This window comes from Cnephaeus nilssonii, assembly GCF_951640355.1.
Source record: "Cnephaeus nilssonii genome assembly, chromosome: 20".
Taxonomy (NCBI): Eukaryota; Metazoa; Chordata; class Mammalia; order Chiroptera; family Vespertilionidae; genus Cnephaeus; species Cnephaeus nilssonii.
Window position 1 is genome coordinate 20147325 of NC_137091.1, and position 17414 is coordinate 20164738.

At 37.7% G+C, this 17414-nt stretch overlaps 1 protein-coding gene across 6 annotated transcripts in view; it reads left to right on the plus strand.

The window, feature by feature from the left end:
* CNOT1 (CCR4-NOT transcription complex subunit 1) overlaps window positions 1-17414 on the plus strand; it is a 71669-nt gene that overhangs the window by 17534 nt on the left and 36721 nt on the right. For all 6 annotated transcript variants that reach the window (XM_079800268.1, XM_079800267.1, XM_079800269.1 and 3 more), the window contains exons 3-18: window positions 2483-2590; window positions 3161-3259; window positions 3622-3690; window positions 3778-3832; window positions 4301-4504; window positions 5595-5763; window positions 7518-7644; window positions 7797-7907; window positions 8931-9101; window positions 10220-10347; window positions 11104-11344; window positions 11474-11593; window positions 12597-12719; window positions 12922-13073; window positions 14091-14241; window positions 15686-15887. In XM_079800268.1, coding sequence (XP_079656394.1) covers window positions 2483-2590; window positions 3161-3259; window positions 3622-3690; window positions 3778-3832; window positions 4301-4504; window positions 5595-5763; window positions 7518-7644; window positions 7797-7907; window positions 8931-9101; window positions 10220-10347; window positions 11104-11344; window positions 11474-11593; window positions 12597-12719; window positions 12922-13073; window positions 14091-14241; window positions 15686-15887 — 2230 coding nt within the window. The remainder of the gene's footprint in view (window positions 1-2482; window positions 2591-3160; window positions 3260-3621; window positions 3691-3777; window positions 3833-4300; window positions 4505-5594; window positions 5764-7517; window positions 7645-7796; window positions 7908-8930; window positions 9102-10219; window positions 10348-11103; window positions 11345-11473; window positions 11594-12596; window positions 12720-12921; window positions 13074-14090; window positions 14242-15685; window positions 15888-17414) is intronic.

Sequence of the window (17414 nt, forward strand, 5' to 3'; positions counted from 1 at the left end):
CCCTAATAGCCATAAAGCACATCCTGTGATCCCTACCATCAGCCAGCAGGATATGTGTGGCATTTCTCTTTAGTCATTGCAACCTTGACTTAAAAAAACAACAACACACCAACTTAATGTTTAATAACCTGGTATTGTTTGTTTATATATGTTAGGGTTGTGGTTAAGATTGAGGGGCCTGGCCGAAGCCGGTTTGGCTCGGTGGATAGAGCGTCGGCCTGCGGACTGGAAGGTCCCAGGTTCGATTCCGGTCAAGGGCATATACATTGGTTGTGGGCACAACCACAGTGGGGAGTGTGCAGGAGGCAGCTGGTCAATGTTTCTCTCTCATCGACATTTCTAGCTCTCTATCCCTCTCCTTTCTTCCCTGTAAAAATCAATAAAATATATTAAAAAAAAAAAAAGATTGAGGGGCCTGTAAAAGCTATTGTGAAATTATAAAATATTACCAAAATAAATGTAAGGATAAAAAGGGATATTTGTGAAATTTTGCTGATCCTAGTTAAGACAAAAATTTCAATTTTTTTATTTTTATTGGCAGACTAATGGAATGTTTCTTCCACTTTTTTTGATGGTATAACAGTGCCTATAGATAAATCAGTATACTCGTTAAGTCAGTGGCAAAGATTTTCATGATTGGTCCCCTGATTCCCTTTGGCATTCTTCTCAAATGCTATTCCTTTAGCTCTTCTGTGGTTATCACCTCAGTATTCTAAATCTCACCTTACAAGTTACGACGTCTTTAGGGAAGGTTTCTTCTGAGGTACTGCCCCTCTCCCATCAATATCACATATCCCCATTTTATTTTCTTCATATGACAGTTAATATTATTAGGAATTCTTTGCCTGTGCTTTTTTCCCCCCTCGAAAATGTACTTTATTAGAGCTATGGAATCAATTGATCTCCTCTACTGCTGTATTTGCTTCTATCTTGAGTGGTGTCTAGCTTGTACTCAAATATTGGCTCTTTAATGTCTTGAGCATTCCACGAGATAGGAAAAAATCTCTGCCTTTATAGAATTTAAGCAATGATAACCCACAAAACCAACATTGGGAATAGGTTCACAATAATCTTCAGAATTGCAGAGGTTCTCATTATCTGATTAAGTGGATTTAACTTTAAGATTATCTCTGGGGAAATGTAGAAATTGGTTTTACACAACTCCCACATTTTTCTGGATTGGGAAAATTGAAACTGAAATAAGTTAACTTAGCCAGCTGTCACATAATTACCATGATACAGTGGAAAAAGCATAGGCTTTGGAGTTGGACTGTGAATCCAGATTGCCCAATTCATAGACAATTGAATTTTAGGCTCATGGAGTCTGGTATAGGTGCCCACTTCTTCATCTATAAAATGGGAGTCATTGCCCTAGCCGGTTTGGCTCAGTGGATAGAGCGTCGGCTTGCGGACTGAAGGGTCCCAGGTTGGATTCTGGTCAAGGATACATGCCTGGGTTGCGGGCTTGATCCCCAGTAGGGGGCGTGCAGGAGGTAGTCGATCAATGATTCTCTCGTCATTGATGTTTCTCCCTCTTCCTTCCTCTCTGAAATCAATAAAATATATATGGAGTCATTTTTGACAGGGTTGTTGAAGATTGGGCTCAGTACCAATTTAGCCCAAAGTAGGTAGTTAAATAGTTATTTATATTGTAGCATTTAATAAACAAATGATTGCTCTGCAGATACAGTGTGCTAAGCTCTTTTCTAGCTTAGATGTGAATAAGCAAACACAACTGCACAAACTCCCTGTTTTCATGCAATTTAAAAGTCTCTAGTTAGGGTCATAGAAAATAAATAATCAGGTGGTGGTAAGGAGTGTATGGAGAAGGGTGAAGCAGGTTAAGGGGTCGTCTTGATATTTTAGGGAGGGTAATTATGAAAAGCCTCACTGAAGGAGGAGAGCAGAAACCAAAGGAAGTGAGAATGAATCCTGAAGCTATTTGGAGCTTTGCAGTTAGAGGGAATAGCAAGTACAAACGGTAAATTCGAGGAACAGCAAGAAACTAATGGAGCACAGGAGCAGCATCTACTAGTAAAGTACTTTAGGCCCTTGCCTTGTAGACTATTGTAAAGAGGCACAGTTTTGTTAGATTTCAGGTTACATTTTCAAGATAAAAGTAATGCATAGAAAAAGTAATGCTCTTGTGTGTCCAGTTTGTTAAAAAATTTTGCTTTATAACCTCAAAAGTATTCTTGCTACATGTCATTTATACTACTTGATTTTTTCAGAGTAGATGTTGACCAAAGCAATGATATGGGCTATTTATTGGTAGTTTTTCTTCTGTGCTTCCTGCCAGTGACTGTAGGAAACACTTTAGAAATGTTTAATTTTAAAATATTGATAACGCCATTTCAGTAATTCCTATAATTCTTGCTCCAAAATGAACCATTAATGTAACTTGGGGATTTTTTCCTAAAGCTTGTTTTTGTTTTTAAATCTCTCTTAATGTTGAGTACAAACTCTTTTTTGGTCATTTTAGATTGTGAATCGGCACGGTCCTGAGGCAGACAGGCATTTATTACGCTGCCTATTTTCGCATGTGGATTTCAGTGGCGATGGTAAAAGCAGTGGCAAAGATTTTCATCAGGTATTTGGGACTTACCAAGTTTGTTGACTTAATCAATTGCATTTTGGGCATAGTGTATATAGAAAATCATACAAAGAGCATCCAGAAATAATCTTAGCTGAATGGCTAAAAGTTATTGGGACCTCCCCCCCCCCCCCCTTTGGCCTTCTTTCTTCTGCCTGGTTGCAGACCCTTACAGCACCTAGTTCAGGCTTAGAGAGCTGGAGATCAGATCTGCCTGAAGGAAAGCAGGAATGTGGGGAAATCTTGCTTGATAAGTAAATGAGGCAGAGGGGAGATCTCTTGTCCTAGATTGAGTTTCTTTGGCTTTATTTTCAGTCTGCTAACAGTTTGTCAGAACTTCCCTTATAATTATCCTGTCAGTGTACTCTAATCTGTAGAGGTTTTGGTTTGGTTTAATACTTGTTGCTAATACACTTTTAAGTGGTTTAAAGGGATTTTTAAAGAGCTGCTTTTGATAATGTAGAAATAGTATATAATACTGGGTTACACTTTAATGTTTTGAGTACCTCTGCTTCTATTTGCAATATAACTTAATGCTAATGAAAATGTGTTTTTTTATTTTTAAAGACTCAGTTTCTGATTCAGGAGTGTGCTTCACTGATTACAAAGCCAAATTTTATCTCTACGTTGTCCTATGCCATTGATAACCCATTGCACTATCAGAAGGTTGGTATTGTTTTTGTCTTTAGTAGTCCTAAGAATGTGATCTCTTAGTAGGCTTTCTAAAAATGCCATAAACCATGATCTCATAATGTCATACTTTAAAATTTTTAAGTACTTACGTATGGGTTTTTGTAGTTTTCTAACAAAGTCAAAATAGTTTGCTCGTAAATAGAAATTCTTACTAAAATCAGATCATGTGAAGTCTTAAGCTTGTCATTCCACAGTTCTGGGGCATGGTGTATTATTTCTAGCAGCACTACAGAATTATGTGACTCCATGTAGTTTTATAATTGGGTGAATAGGTGCTTTCATAAACTTTGAAAATTGTAAGTTCTTATTTTAAAATAAAGTTTGGTTTGTTTCAGAGTTTAAAGCCTGCACCCCACTTATTTGCCCAGCTAAGTAAAGTTCTCAAGTTAAGCAAAGTACAAGAGGTAAGTGATTTAAGAAAAGAGATGTAGGCAAAATTAAAATTAAAAACAACTATTTTTGATTAATCTAACTAACCCTTACTGTTTCAGGTAATTTTTGGCCTTGCCCTCTTGAATTCTTCCAGCTCAGATCTCAGAGGTTTTGGTAAGTTCTCTTTTCCCTAAAGAGCCTATATTCTTTAAAGTCCTTGAGTTTTTTGAATCTTAAGGTTGCATAGTTGTAGATTTAGAGAATAAGGATAATGTACGAATTTTTTTGGTCTTGTGTATATATGTATGCATGTATGGCAAAAACTCATAAAATTTACCTTTCATAACCACTTTTAAGTGTGTAGTTCAGTAGTGTTAACAATGGTTACATTGTGGTGTAACAGATGTTGAGAATTTCTTCATTTTGCAAAACTGAAATATAATGAGACAACTCTTCATTTCCCCCTCCCCCAGTCCCTGGCAATTGGTCTCTTATTTTAATACCGACTCTATTAGGTCTATGAAAACATTAGAGGGTGAAGGATGAGTTGGTGAATGATAATGATGTCATCTGTATTTTGATTGTATGTGACCTTTTTCGGTGCAAAAATAACTTGTGGGTTTTTGTTTACCTGACTTCTAGCTGCCCAGTTTATCAAACAGAAGCTCCCAGATCTTCTGCGTTCTTACATTGACGCAGACGTCAGTGGAAATCAAGAAGGTGGCTTCCAAGATATAGCAATAGAGGTCCTACATCTCCTCCTCTCCCATCTCCTCTTTGGGCAGAAGGGAGCCTTTGGAGTTGGACAGGAGCAGATAGACGCTTTTCTTAAGACGCTGCGCAGAGGTAAAGGAGTGCCTGTAGCCTGCAGAAGTTTATTTCTTTGGATGATGAGTTTAGAATATAAGTGAAGGCTGATTTACCTTTCTGTTCTTAAGGTGGTAATCTTTTAAGGAAGTGAGTATTGTATAATTTAAAATATGAAAGTGATAAAAGCCTCATAGGAAAGGTATAAAATGAACCTAACTTTATCAGTAATCTTGTTATATAAATAACAGCCTCAGTTTTAAGAAGTGGTATGTTTCCATATAGTCTTTTTTGTACCTTGGGGAGATAGAGACTATATATATTGTTCTTTTTAGTTTGAAAAATTAGTCACTTTTGACATACTTTAATTCCTTGGCTAAGACAACTTCTTTTTTTTTTTTTAATATATTTTATTGATTTTTTACAGAGAGGAAGAGAGAGGGATAGAGAGTTAGAACATCGATGAGAGAGAAACATCAATCAGCTGCCTCTTGCACACCCCCCACTAGGGATGTGCCCGCAGCCAAGGTACATGCCCTTGACCGGAATCGAACCTGGGACCCTTGAGTCCGCAGGCCGACGCTCTATCCACTGAGCCAAACCGGTTTCGGCTAAGACAACTCCTTCTATCACCATCCTTTCTTCCTCTGATTCTTCTTTTAGAGAGAAAAGTCTTTTTTAAGGCAAATCTTTGATAGTGGACCAGTCTGTATCCATTTTTACTGTTGTTTTTGTTTATATAGTTTAATATTCAAATTTTCCACTTAATTTAAATATATTCTGATATTTGAATTATTTGTTTCTGATGCCTTCCTTGTATTGGAATTGATAGCTATATCATGAAAATTTAAAGTACTACTTAGGGTGTGAATTGGTCAATAGATACTGGGTCATAATAAACAAATGGAAAATACACTGATTAATTGCTGTTCTATAAAAACATTCAAATTTTGGAATTGAAGCTGAAGTCATAGCTTGGGCTAGCTGGTGTGGAAAAACTGAACAGATTTTTTTATTTGAATATAAATTTGTGGAAGAGTCAGGTTTGAAGGACTAAGAGAGAGAGTGAAAGAGAATAGTTTGTTTTTTAATTAGGATAGCACTTGTAACCTTTTTTTTCCTTCCTTAGATTTTCCCCAAGAACGCTGTCCCGTGGTGCTTGCACCACTTTTATACCCTGAAAAACGGGACATTCTAATGGACAGGATCCTGCCTGATTCTGGAGGGGTAGCTAAAACCATGATGGAGAGCTCTTTGGCTGATTTCATGCAAGAAGTAGGCTATGGCTTTTGTGCAAGGTTGGTAGCAAAACACTAAATTGATTACTCTTGTGTCAGTCACAGTGTAATTCTTTAAAGCAAGCTCTTAAGATTACTTAATGTATTACCAACTTTCCTCTCAAGAATTTGCTTAAAATTTAATCTTCCAAATATTAGTTTTGGTGGCAGCAATAAATATCCTGGGGGCCAAATTTCTATCTCTTTGTGCCTCCGCCTTTCCCCGTCAAATGTAGACACCACAGGTGCCTAACCTAGTTGCCAGGAGAGGTGTTTTTATGTTTTGAACGGAAGAGAGCACTGAGGCAAGTGTTTCTCCTCCCTGCCCCCACATGGAATTTCCTCACTGTACCTTCATCTTCCACCTTCTACCTCCTTCCTTTTCTGCCTTTTTTATACCCCGCTATTGCACATTTTTCTCACCTGCCAGGGGCACCAAAGGAAGTGAGTAGAACTTATAACTGTAATATCGTAGATTGCTAATATTTTTGTGAGAGTAAGTTATTAAGGGCATTAGTGTACTTTGATTTGACTTTACATGTAATTTTTATAATGTTTTTAAAACTCATATAAACCACATTTCCAGTATATTTTGAAAGTATATTTGTGGTGTGTTTGTATGTGCCTGGCATGAAATTTCTGTTTAATTAAACTTCAAGATGCAAAGTGAAAAGTTAGGATGTATTTTAAGGCTTTATACATACCAGAACAGGGGTCCTCAAACTTTTTAAACAGGGGGCCAGTTCACTGTCCCTCAGACCGTTGGAGGGCCGGACTATAGTTTAAAAAAAACTATGAACAAATTCCTATGCACACTGCACATATTTTGAAGTAAAAAAACAAAATGGCAAAAACAACCGCATGTGGCCCGCGGGCCGTAGTTTGAGGACGCCTGTATCAGAACAATTAAACTTACCTCGAATATGAGTATTTTTTTTTTTTTTTTTGCTAATCCTCGCCCAGGAATATTTTTCTATTGATTTTTAGGGAGAGTGGAAGAGAGAGGGAAAGACAGAGAGAAACATCGATGTGAGAGAGAGACATCGATTGGTTGTCTCCTGAGCAAGCCCCGACCAGGTAGGAGCCTACAACCAAGGTACGTGCCCTTGGTCCGCAGGCCAACGCTCTATCCACTGAGCCAAACCGGCTAGGGAAGGGGTCGGCAAACTCATTAGTCAACAGAGCCAAATATCAACAGTACAACGATTGAAATTTCTTTTGAGAGCCAAATTTTTTCAACTTCTTCTAATGCCACTTCAAAATAGACTCGCCCAGGCCGTGGTATTTTGTGGACGAGCCACACTCAAGGGGCCAAAGAGCTGCATGTGGCTCAAAAGCCGCAATTTGCCAACCACGGGGCTAGGGTGAATATCAGTATTTTAAAGAGGAACTTATTCAGCCCAGCTGGAGTGGCTCAGTTATTTGTGCACCGAAGGGTTGCTTGTTCAATTACTGGTGATGGCACATATCTGGGTTGTGGGTTTGATCCCGGTCCGTGCACATATGAAAGGCAACCAGTCGATGTTTTGCTCTCAACATAGATGTTTTCCTCTCTCCTCTCCCTCTCTTCCTCTCTCCCCCTCTCCTCCTCCCTTCCTCCCTCTCTCCCTCTCTTCCCTCTCACACCTATATTAAAAGTAATAAGAAATGAAATGTTATACTCTGCCTATATCGGTAAAACTAGGGATTTCACTCAAGGGCTCATTTTATGTTAGCATTTCTTAGCCTTGATATTGATGGTGGTAGTGTTTTCTGAAGTTTAATTTCTGTTTCAGTATTGAAGAATGTCGCAATATAATCATGCAGTTTGGTGTTCTGGAGGTTACAGCTGGCCAGGTAGCAAGGGTTTTGGGAATGATGGCTCGAACTCATTCAGGATTAACAGATGGAATTCCATTGCAGGTAAGTGTAGAGATCAGCAATTTTACAACATGAATGAAGTGTACCCTTTCCCTTCCCCATTTATTAAATTACATTATGATTGGTTATTCTGCTAATCAGAGCTGAGCACATTAAGTAGTTGGGTTTATTTAATTCAAACTTTACTTCGACAGAGTATCTCTGCTCCTGGCAGTGGGATCTGGAGTGATGGAAAAGATAAAAGTGATGGCGCACAGGCACATACATGGAATGTAGAAGTCTTGATTGATGTTCTCAAAGAGCTGGTAAATACATGTAATGATTTTACATTTATGCTGTTAGTATGATGTAGCCCACAGAAAGTAAATTTTAATTAATAAAATGCCAAGCTGAATGAGTGCAGCAATGTATTTTATAAAACTTAAAAAAAAAAAAGGTTTTTATTGATTTTTAGAGAGAGGAAGTTAGAAACATCAAGAGATAGAAACATCAATGAGAAACATTAACATTGATCAGCTGCTTCCTGCACATCCCCTACTGGGGATCAAGGCCGCAACCCCGTCATGTACCCTGATCAGGAATTGAACCCATGACCTCTTGGTGCATGGGATGAAATAAAATAGAAAAAGGAAAAAAGTTTTCATGGCTTAACAGGAATCATTTTAGGGCAAAATTAAACGGACTGTGATGCTTTAATTGGATATTTTAAATACAAAATGTGCATAGCCTTTTTTCTTTCAAGCATAAAATATACTTAGTACTTTGTGCAGAGTGTTTGGTAAATTATGTTCTATACACTTGTTTCCTTTGTGTTTCTTTAAGGAGTCTCAAGCTTTTTTTGAATTCCTTTTCATAGAACATTTTTTAACATAATTTTATGTCATTTTGATATAAATAATCTAGACTTTTCCTGATGCACACATTGGTAGGCTTTTAGGGGGAAATCCTTAGTTAATGAAGAATGGTAGTAGAATCTTGATATAAAGAGGAGACATTGAGTGAAGGGTTACTTATTTGCCATACTGGGATGGGCGTGTTCATTGGACTTAAGTAGGGGAAGAGAGTTCCATTTGTGTACTCACATGGTCAGAAGTATGTCATGAACTGAGTGGTTAGAGTACCCTGCTAGTAGAGACAGTTTAGTTTAAATATTAAGAATTTACCTTTCTAATTCTCATTGGAAATGCCAGACAGATTTAGATGATTTTGAGTTTATAATTGGAACATCTTGATTGAACTTCAGATTCAATTTGGCTTTTTGGGTAAAGCATTAAATATGCAATATGTACACTTTTGTTCATTCAAATTTGAAATTTTTTTCTATTTAGAACCCGGCTTTGAATTTTAAGGAAGTAACTTATGAACTGGATCATCCTGGATTTCAAATTCGTGACAGTAAAGGACTTCATAATGTGGTTTATGGCATTCAAAGGGGATTGGGTATGGACGTGTTCCCAGTAGACCTCATATATAGACCTTGGAAAAACGCAGAAGGCCAGGTAAATGAATGGTGTTTAGCTATAGAAGGGGAACAAAGTAATGACGTATTTCTTTTTTTAATTTATTGATTTTTTAGAGCGAGAGGGAGTGAGGAGAGAGACAGAGACATTGATTTGTTCCCCTTATTTATGCATTCATTGGTTGATTCTTCTATATTTACATTTTATTTCAGAGAGGAAAGGAGAAAGAGAGAGATAGAAACATCAATGATGAGAATCATTGATCGGCTGCCTCCTGCATGCCCCCTACTGGGGATTGAGCCCTGTACCCCCAACATGTGCTCTGACCAGGAATCCAACCATGACCTTCTGATTTAGGTTGAAAATCACTGAACCACACCGGATGGGGCCATTGGTTGGTTGATTCTTGTATGTTTCTTGACTGGGGATTCTTTTTAAATATTTATTGTTGAAAGTATTACATATTTCTACCTTTTTCCCCCATTGACCCCCTCCAGCCTGACCCAGGCCCTCACTGCCCTGCCCCATTGTCTGTGTCCACAGGCCATGCATATATGCATACAAGGTTCTTGGTTGATTATCTGCCACCCACCCACCCTCCGAGATTCCACACTCTGTTCCATGCTTCCATCTCTCTGGATACACTCCGTTTATCAGTTTATTTTGTTACTTAGATTCCACGTGTGAGTGAGATCATGTGATACTTATCTTTCTCTGAATGACTCATTTTACTTAACATGATACTCTCCAGCTGACCAGGGATTGAACCCTCAACCTTGGTGTACTGGGAAATGACATTTCTTATATAGTGCCATCTATCCATTGGTTAAACTATTTTTTTTAAGTGGAATTTTGCATGGCTCAGAAAAGCAGAGACTCATAAATTTGAAGGAACACTATCTTAGTTTAGTATTTTATACTGAGTTGAAGTTTAGCAATCAAAACTGTTAATGATGTTTATCTCCAAGGCCATTTCATCCTGCAGCTTTCATCTGTCTGAATGGTCTGTGATTTTGAAAGAGAAAATAATTTAGATTTTAAAGGGAAATTGTCATTCTAGTACCCTTATGATTAAAGGTAGTCTAATAAATGTTTCAGATTTTTATAAGCGTTCACTGTTATTTATGGTGGTTAAGGACGTTTTTCTCTTGTTCCAGCTCTCCTTTATTCAGCATTCCCTTATAAATCCAGAGATCTTCTGTTTTGCTGACTATCCCTGTCATACTGTTGTCATTGATATTCTGAAAGCACCACCGGAGGATGACAATCGAGAAATTGCCACGTGGTAAGTAATCATCTCACTTCTCTTGAAAGGGTTACTTCTACTTTTTTGAAAAATAAAATTAGTAGTGAGCAACTACATAGTTAAAAGGTTTCATTGTAACAGTATTTTTAATGAGCCTAGTTATCTTAAATTTTTATAGAGGGTGATAAATCTACTTTTAGTTTTGTATCAGGAGATAGTTACATCTCTTGTAAGGGCTGCCATTAGATATTTTCTGAAACTATTAAATATTGGAAGGAGATTTGTAAATCTCCCTTAGTGTTAGATCCCTGTCTTGTCTGTAGATTTGCTTTCTATTAAGAGTAGCTCAAGAAGGCCAACCCATCAAATCTAATATTTTCAGCAAAAGTAGCTATTTTCTCTGAGTTCCAATTCCAAGTTTCTGAGGGAGAATCTGCTTCTGGCCTAGTAGGTTTCTCATGGAATTCAAATCACTTCTCTTTGGGGATGTGAGGTAAGGGTGGTGAAAGTTGAGATCCACAAATGGCTGTATGAAGGGAGTAGGTGGGCTGGATTGGTCCCCAAAGGCATCTACTTCATAATGTGTCATTGTTAATTTGGATTGCCTTTGAAATTAGTCTAATAGCATAGCAGCATATATTTTTCAGGTGAATAGCACCAATTTAAACATTTTTTAAATATTAAATGATGACAACAACTTGGTTTTATCCTGATAGCTGGTATCACTTATTTGTAAAGTGAATAATGTATATATAGATTTTCATTGATGGAGTATTTTACTTCCATTTTTGTTAGGAAGAGCTTGGATTTGATTGAATCTCTACTGAGGCTCGCAGAGGTGGGACAATATGAGCAAGTCAAACAGCTCTTCAGCTTCCCTATCAAACACTGTCCAGACATGCTGGTAATGGCCTTACTACAAATCAACAGCTCCTGGCACACCTTGCGCCATGAACTCATCTCTACTCTGATGCCAATTTTCCTTGGAAACCATCCTAACTCAGCTATTATTTTGCACTATGCATGGCATGGGCAGGTGAGACATGAACATTTCTTCATTGGATGATGTTCAGTGTGAGAAATTGTCAATCTTAGCTGGGCATTTGGAATAGTGCCTGTCAATGTTCTGCAGGATTGCTATTTAACCCTCCTTTTCTTTCCTTAGGGACAGTCTCCCTCTATCCGCCAACTTATCATGCATGCAATGGCAGAATGGTACATGCGAGGAGAGCAGTATGACCAGGCCAAATTGTCTCGAATACTTGATGTGGCCCAGGACTTGAAGGTGAGCTTGGAGGGACAGAATAACACTTTTATTTATTAATTATAAAAATTAATATTTTTATGTAACATATGCCTTATGAAGAATTCATATGTAACTAGCTTTTAGCTAGAGTGAGCTGAGCTGAGATACAAATTTTGTCTTGTAAAGTAGAAAGGGATTGGAAGCCAGAGTGGTGGTTTTTGTTTTTTAAATATATTTTAATTGATTTCAGAGAGGAAGGGAGAGAGAGAGAAACATCAATGATGAGAGAGAATCATTGATCGGCTGCCTCCCATACTGGGGATTGAGCCCACAACCAGGGCATGTGCCCTGACTGGGAATTGAACCATGACAATCCTGGTTCATAAGTCGATGCTCAGTTGCTGTACCGTGCCAGCTGGGTAGCAGAGTAGTTGTAATGTGAAACTGCCTAATTTAAGTGGCAAAATTAATTTATATTGGATTGAATTTTGTTTAGTCTTTCAATGATACTTGCAAATCTATTTTATTTTAAAGGAAGTCATAATTGACTTCTTTTCAGATGTAATCTGGGAGATACAATTTTTTGAAAAGTGTTTGGGTTTCAACCCTTTTGCAGATTTCATTAGCATTGATAGGACCTTTTGAGAAATAGTCTGACTCTTGATGTCTTTTGATAACTAGGGACATAGTATTAGTTGTTATAGTTCTGCTAAGGTTCAAATAAGCCTGAGTTTAGATTTTTTAAACTGGGTTAGGGTTATTTTTCATTCTTTTGGTGGTGGTCTGCTTTAGATTTAGTTATTTAAAAAAGCATAGGGTAAAGCTTATTTTGAAGGTAAAGTCAGGTTGAAATGTTCACCTTATTTTAAGTAGGGACTAATGTTACTATTGTGGGATTAACCTATTTAAAACTATGGCTAAGAAAATGTTAGTATGTTTTATTTAGATTTGTTTGTGAAAATAAAAGCAGGCAACAGAAAATAGGACAGAGAGGTAGAAAATTAACTGTTTGACTTATAGTTTCTAATATTCTTTTCTTTAGGCCTTGTCAATGCTGCTAAATGGTACTCCATTTGCCTTTGTTATTGACCTTGCTGCACTTGCTTCACGTCGTGAATACCTCAAACTTGATAAGTGGCTCACAGATAAAATTCGAGAGCATGGAGTAAGGATTTGTCCATTTGTTACTAATTTTAAATATCGATGGCTAAAATAGCTGAAGAAAAATAATTATTTAAATGGCAATTAAGATGTTATTCTGGATTTTAGTTAAAGTGCTTGGTCTTTATTCTGAAATCAATTTATTTTTAATCTGAAAGTAATTGAGTTCACTTTCAAATACACTGAAAGGTTTTTCTCTTTCTCAGGAGCCTTTTATCCAGGCATGCATGACTTTTTTAAAGAGGCGGTGTCCTTCTATTTTGGGTGGACTTGCCCCAGAGAAAGATCAGCCCAAAAGTGCTCAACTTCCTCCGGAAACTCTGGCGACAATGTTGGCCTGTTTACAAGCTTGTGCAGGGTAAGAAGAGCGTGCTTGTAAATGACCATTTAATTTTGGGATTGGATTATATGGGTAATTGTTGATTTGGGAAGAAAGGTTGAATGATTAAAAGAAACAGCATTTCAGGTAATCAAATAATTTTAAAATTTAAAGTACTGTACTACATAAAATACATACTCCATTTTTTTTTCATATATGGTGTGTACTAGGGTTCCAGTTACATTGTTTTACATGTGAATATTTATTTGTCACAATACCATATGTTGAAAAAGCTGGTCTTTCCCTTTTTAAAAAAATATTCTTATTGATTTCAGAGAGGAAGGGTGAGAGGGAGAGAAAGAGAATCATCAGTGATGAGAGAGAATCATTGATTGGCTGCCTCCTGCCTGCCCTTTACTGGGGATCAAGCCTGGAACCCTTCAGTCTGCCTGTCAGCGCTCTATCACTGAGCAAAACAGGCTAGGGCTGGTCTTTCCCTTTTGAATTGTCTTAAAAAAAGAAAAAAAAAGAAAATCAGTTGGCCTGTAATATATATGTTTATTTCTGGATTCTTATTTGAATTCCCTTGAACTATATGTCTATCCTTATGCCAATATCACAGTCTTGATTACTATAGCTTTTTAGTAATTTTTGAACTTGGGATGTATGATTCTTCCAACTTTGTTCTTTTAAAAAATTGTTTTGACTATTTTGGGCCCCTTGTTCTTTCCTATGTGTTTTAGGATCAGCTTGTCAACTTTTGCAAAGAAATTGGAAAGAAGCCCATTGGTATTTTGATAATGATTGTGTTGACCGAATCTTTTGATCATGTTAAATATGTCTAACAAGGTTTAGTTTCAGAGATGTAAAAAAGACTTGCAAGAGAAAGCCAATTGTTAGAAAATCCTAGTGATAAATGACAGGTGGAAAGACATAAGATGTAGTGGAAATTTAACCAAGTGTTCTAGCAAGTTTTTTTCATTAGAAAATCAGATCTGGTCATTTAGGTGTTCTGGGGAATAACAGGTGCTCTTTTTTACTTTCTTTTCTCTTTAGGAGTGTTTCTCAGGAATTATCAGAAACCATCCTCACCATGGTAGCCAATTGCAGCAATGTCATGAATAAGGCCAGACAACCGCCACCTGGAGTTATGCCAAAAGGACGCCCTCCCAGTGCTAGCAGCTTAGATGCCATTTCTCCTGTTCAGGTAAAGGAATCTACAATTGGTATATCCGCATTTGTGTTTGTAGACTTGGAACAGAATAAACTTCTACATTGTCATTAACAATCTACTCAAAGGAAAAATTGAATTTTATCACATTTTAGATAACTGCATGTCTAGCATACACTACATTTTAAAGGAGGTCCAGAAATAGGCATTATATTCTGGAATATATTTTGATCATGAAATAGGACGTGACTCTGAGAGGAAAGATACAAAGTAACTTATGTAGGTAAATGATAAGGGCTTCTTTTTAAAATAAGAATAACTTAGACTTGAGAAATAAGCACTGCCTTTGAACCTGATGTGTCTTGTTTGTAGCTTCTCGGGCCAAGCAACAGTGCTAGAGCATAAGGACTTGTTATAACTGGGGCTCTTCAGCTCTCAACTGAACTGCTCTTTTAAAAACAAGGTACATTTAAGTTACTCCCTGACACCAACCACCCCCTTCTCTCTGGGAGCAACACATTCCGCTTCTATTTTCAGCTGCATTGAATGGCAGAATGGGGTTTAAGAAAAGGAAGAACATTTAGTGATTCTTCAGTGGCCATTTTCTGAAAGGCATTTAGTGTATCATTTTCTGTAGTCATGAAGATCTGAAATAATGCCACAAACTAAGAAGCTTGGAAGTGCAGCTATAAAATATTTTTTAAAATATTGGTGAATAGCATACCTTGTTTTTGTTATTTTGTTTGTGTTTTAAAATTAAACTAGAGCTAATTGTTTCCAACCCCCAAGATTTTCAAATTTTGACTAGATTTGCTTGTTTTGACTGGATGATTTCTGCTTTCTAATGCTTTTATTGTGTTGCAAGTTAAATATGTTAGAGAAATTCTTTTTGTTTTAAAGGGGCTTATTGGAAAGGACTTAATGTAATAACTGTCCTGTGTCACTACTAAATGCTTACTTAGTATTACAACTACAGGGCAGTTCATCTTAAAGGTTTTTGAAGTTTTGTAGCCCTCATATTATGGCTTGGGTATTTTGTTTTTTAAGAAAATCTCATTTTTTAAAAATATATATATTTTATTGATTTTTTACAGAGAGGAAGAGGGAGGGATAGAGAGTTAGAAACATCGATCAGCTGCCCCTTGCACACTCCCTACTGGGGATGTGCCGCAACCAAGGTACATGCCCTTGACCGGAATCGAACCTGGGACCCTTGAGTCCGCAGGCCGACGCTCTATCCACTGAGCCAAACCGGTTTCGGCGGCTTTGGTATTTTGACAGGGGCTTACTCTTTTAATGTATTCCATCTGTAATAGTAAGAAAAAAGACCCGCATACTTGATTTGGGATTCAAGTATCATCACAATTGTGTGGGAAGTTTTGTAGTTTACTTATTAAGCATACAAAGAGCTGTTGCTAAAGATTGCTTTACTTGTGTCATATATTTATCATTAATATATTTTTATAATGTTTTTCTTTAGATTGACCCTCTTGCTGGAATGGCATCTCTTAGTATAGGTGGTTCAGCTGCCCCTCACACTCAGAGTATGCAGGGTTTTCCTCCAAATTTGGGTTCTGCATTCAGTACCCCTCAGTCACCAGCAAAAGCATTTCCACCCCTTTCTACTCCAAATCAAACAACTGCATTCAGTGGTATTGGAGGACTTTCATCACAGCTTCCAGGTAAGGGGGTGGGTGAGGACGCAGGGTATCTATAATATTCACTGTACCTTAGTTTGTGGTAAGGGTTTGGAGTGACTTGTGATAAGGAAAACTGCTTAAATTAAATTATAAAAGTTGGCTTCAACACCCATAGTTGGGAAGAGAAAAACAGCCTATCTAATAAAGAGGGAATATGCTAATTGACCACCACGCCCTCACAAGATGGTGGTGCCCACAGCCAATAAAGAAGGAATATGCTCATTGACTGCCACACCCTCACAAGATGGTGGCATCCAGTCCCCTCAGCCCCGCCTCATCCAGCCTCAGTCCTCCAGTTCCCTCAGTCCCGCAGGGGAAGGCAGTTTGTGGGGGTGGGTGGGTGATCGGGCTGGCAGGGGAGCAGTTAGGCGGCAATCAGGCTGCCAGGGGAGCGGTTAGAAGGCTGGCAGGCAGAGTGGTTAGGGGCAATCAGGCAGGCAAGTGGTTAGGAGCCAGTGTGAGAGGGATGTCTGACTGCTGGTTTAGGCCCGATCCCTGTGGGACATCCTGCGAGGGGTCCCAGATTGGAGAGGGTGCAGGCTGGGCTGATGGACTCCCCCCCCCCCCCCCCAAATTCACGAATTTCGTGCACTGGGCCTCTAGTACTATTATAATATTAATTCATTTAAATTATAATTAATACGTTTCAGTTGTAAAGTTAGTTGAATTCAGTGAGGATTCTGTATTACCAAATGATAGTATAAACAGTGACAAATGTGTTAATCACACATTTTAAAGGACTTAGGCTTAGATTAAGAACTCACAGCTTTATGAATTACTCAAGGTTGGCTTAATCAAGGTAGAAAATATTTCACACATCAGATTCAGGTGTATGTTCTGCTTTCTTTTACTTAACCTAACTTGAAAATTATAGTAAACTAGAGGCCTGATGCATGAAATTCGTGCAAGAGTAGGTCTTCCTTCCCTCGGCTACCGGCACCAGCTTCCCTCTGGCACCCGGGACCCAGGTTTCCCTTCCGGTCTAATTAACATATTACGCTTTTATTATTAGAAGATTCTACAACTTTTTCAAGCTTTTAAAATTCTTTGGCTTATAACTTTATATTGAAGTATAGGTTACATTTTTTCCCCCTTTCTTAGACCCACTTGTTTCTTCTCAGCTGTCTTCACCTTTTATCTTTCAGACTATAAGTTTAGAGTATTATTAAAACCTAAGGACTGAAATGTAATGACTCTGTAACCTAGTTAACACTGCTGCTATATGGTTCTAGCCCTGATTGTTCTTTCATTTAAAGCAAATTTATTCTAGGAAGGCCTTAGCAAAGTCCTAGTTATTAGAATAATTTTGTTTGCTAGAGTTGTGGGAAATAAAGAAGTCCTGACTCATGCTAACTTAGTAGCATGAAAGTCTTCAGTTGTAATCATTGAGGAAAGCAAGTCAGTTCTTATTTTGGCTACCTTATATCTCATATCACATATGAAAACGTATAGTTAAAATTTTGCATTTTAATGTTACCAAGAATATAAAGAAATGAATAATTCTAAATG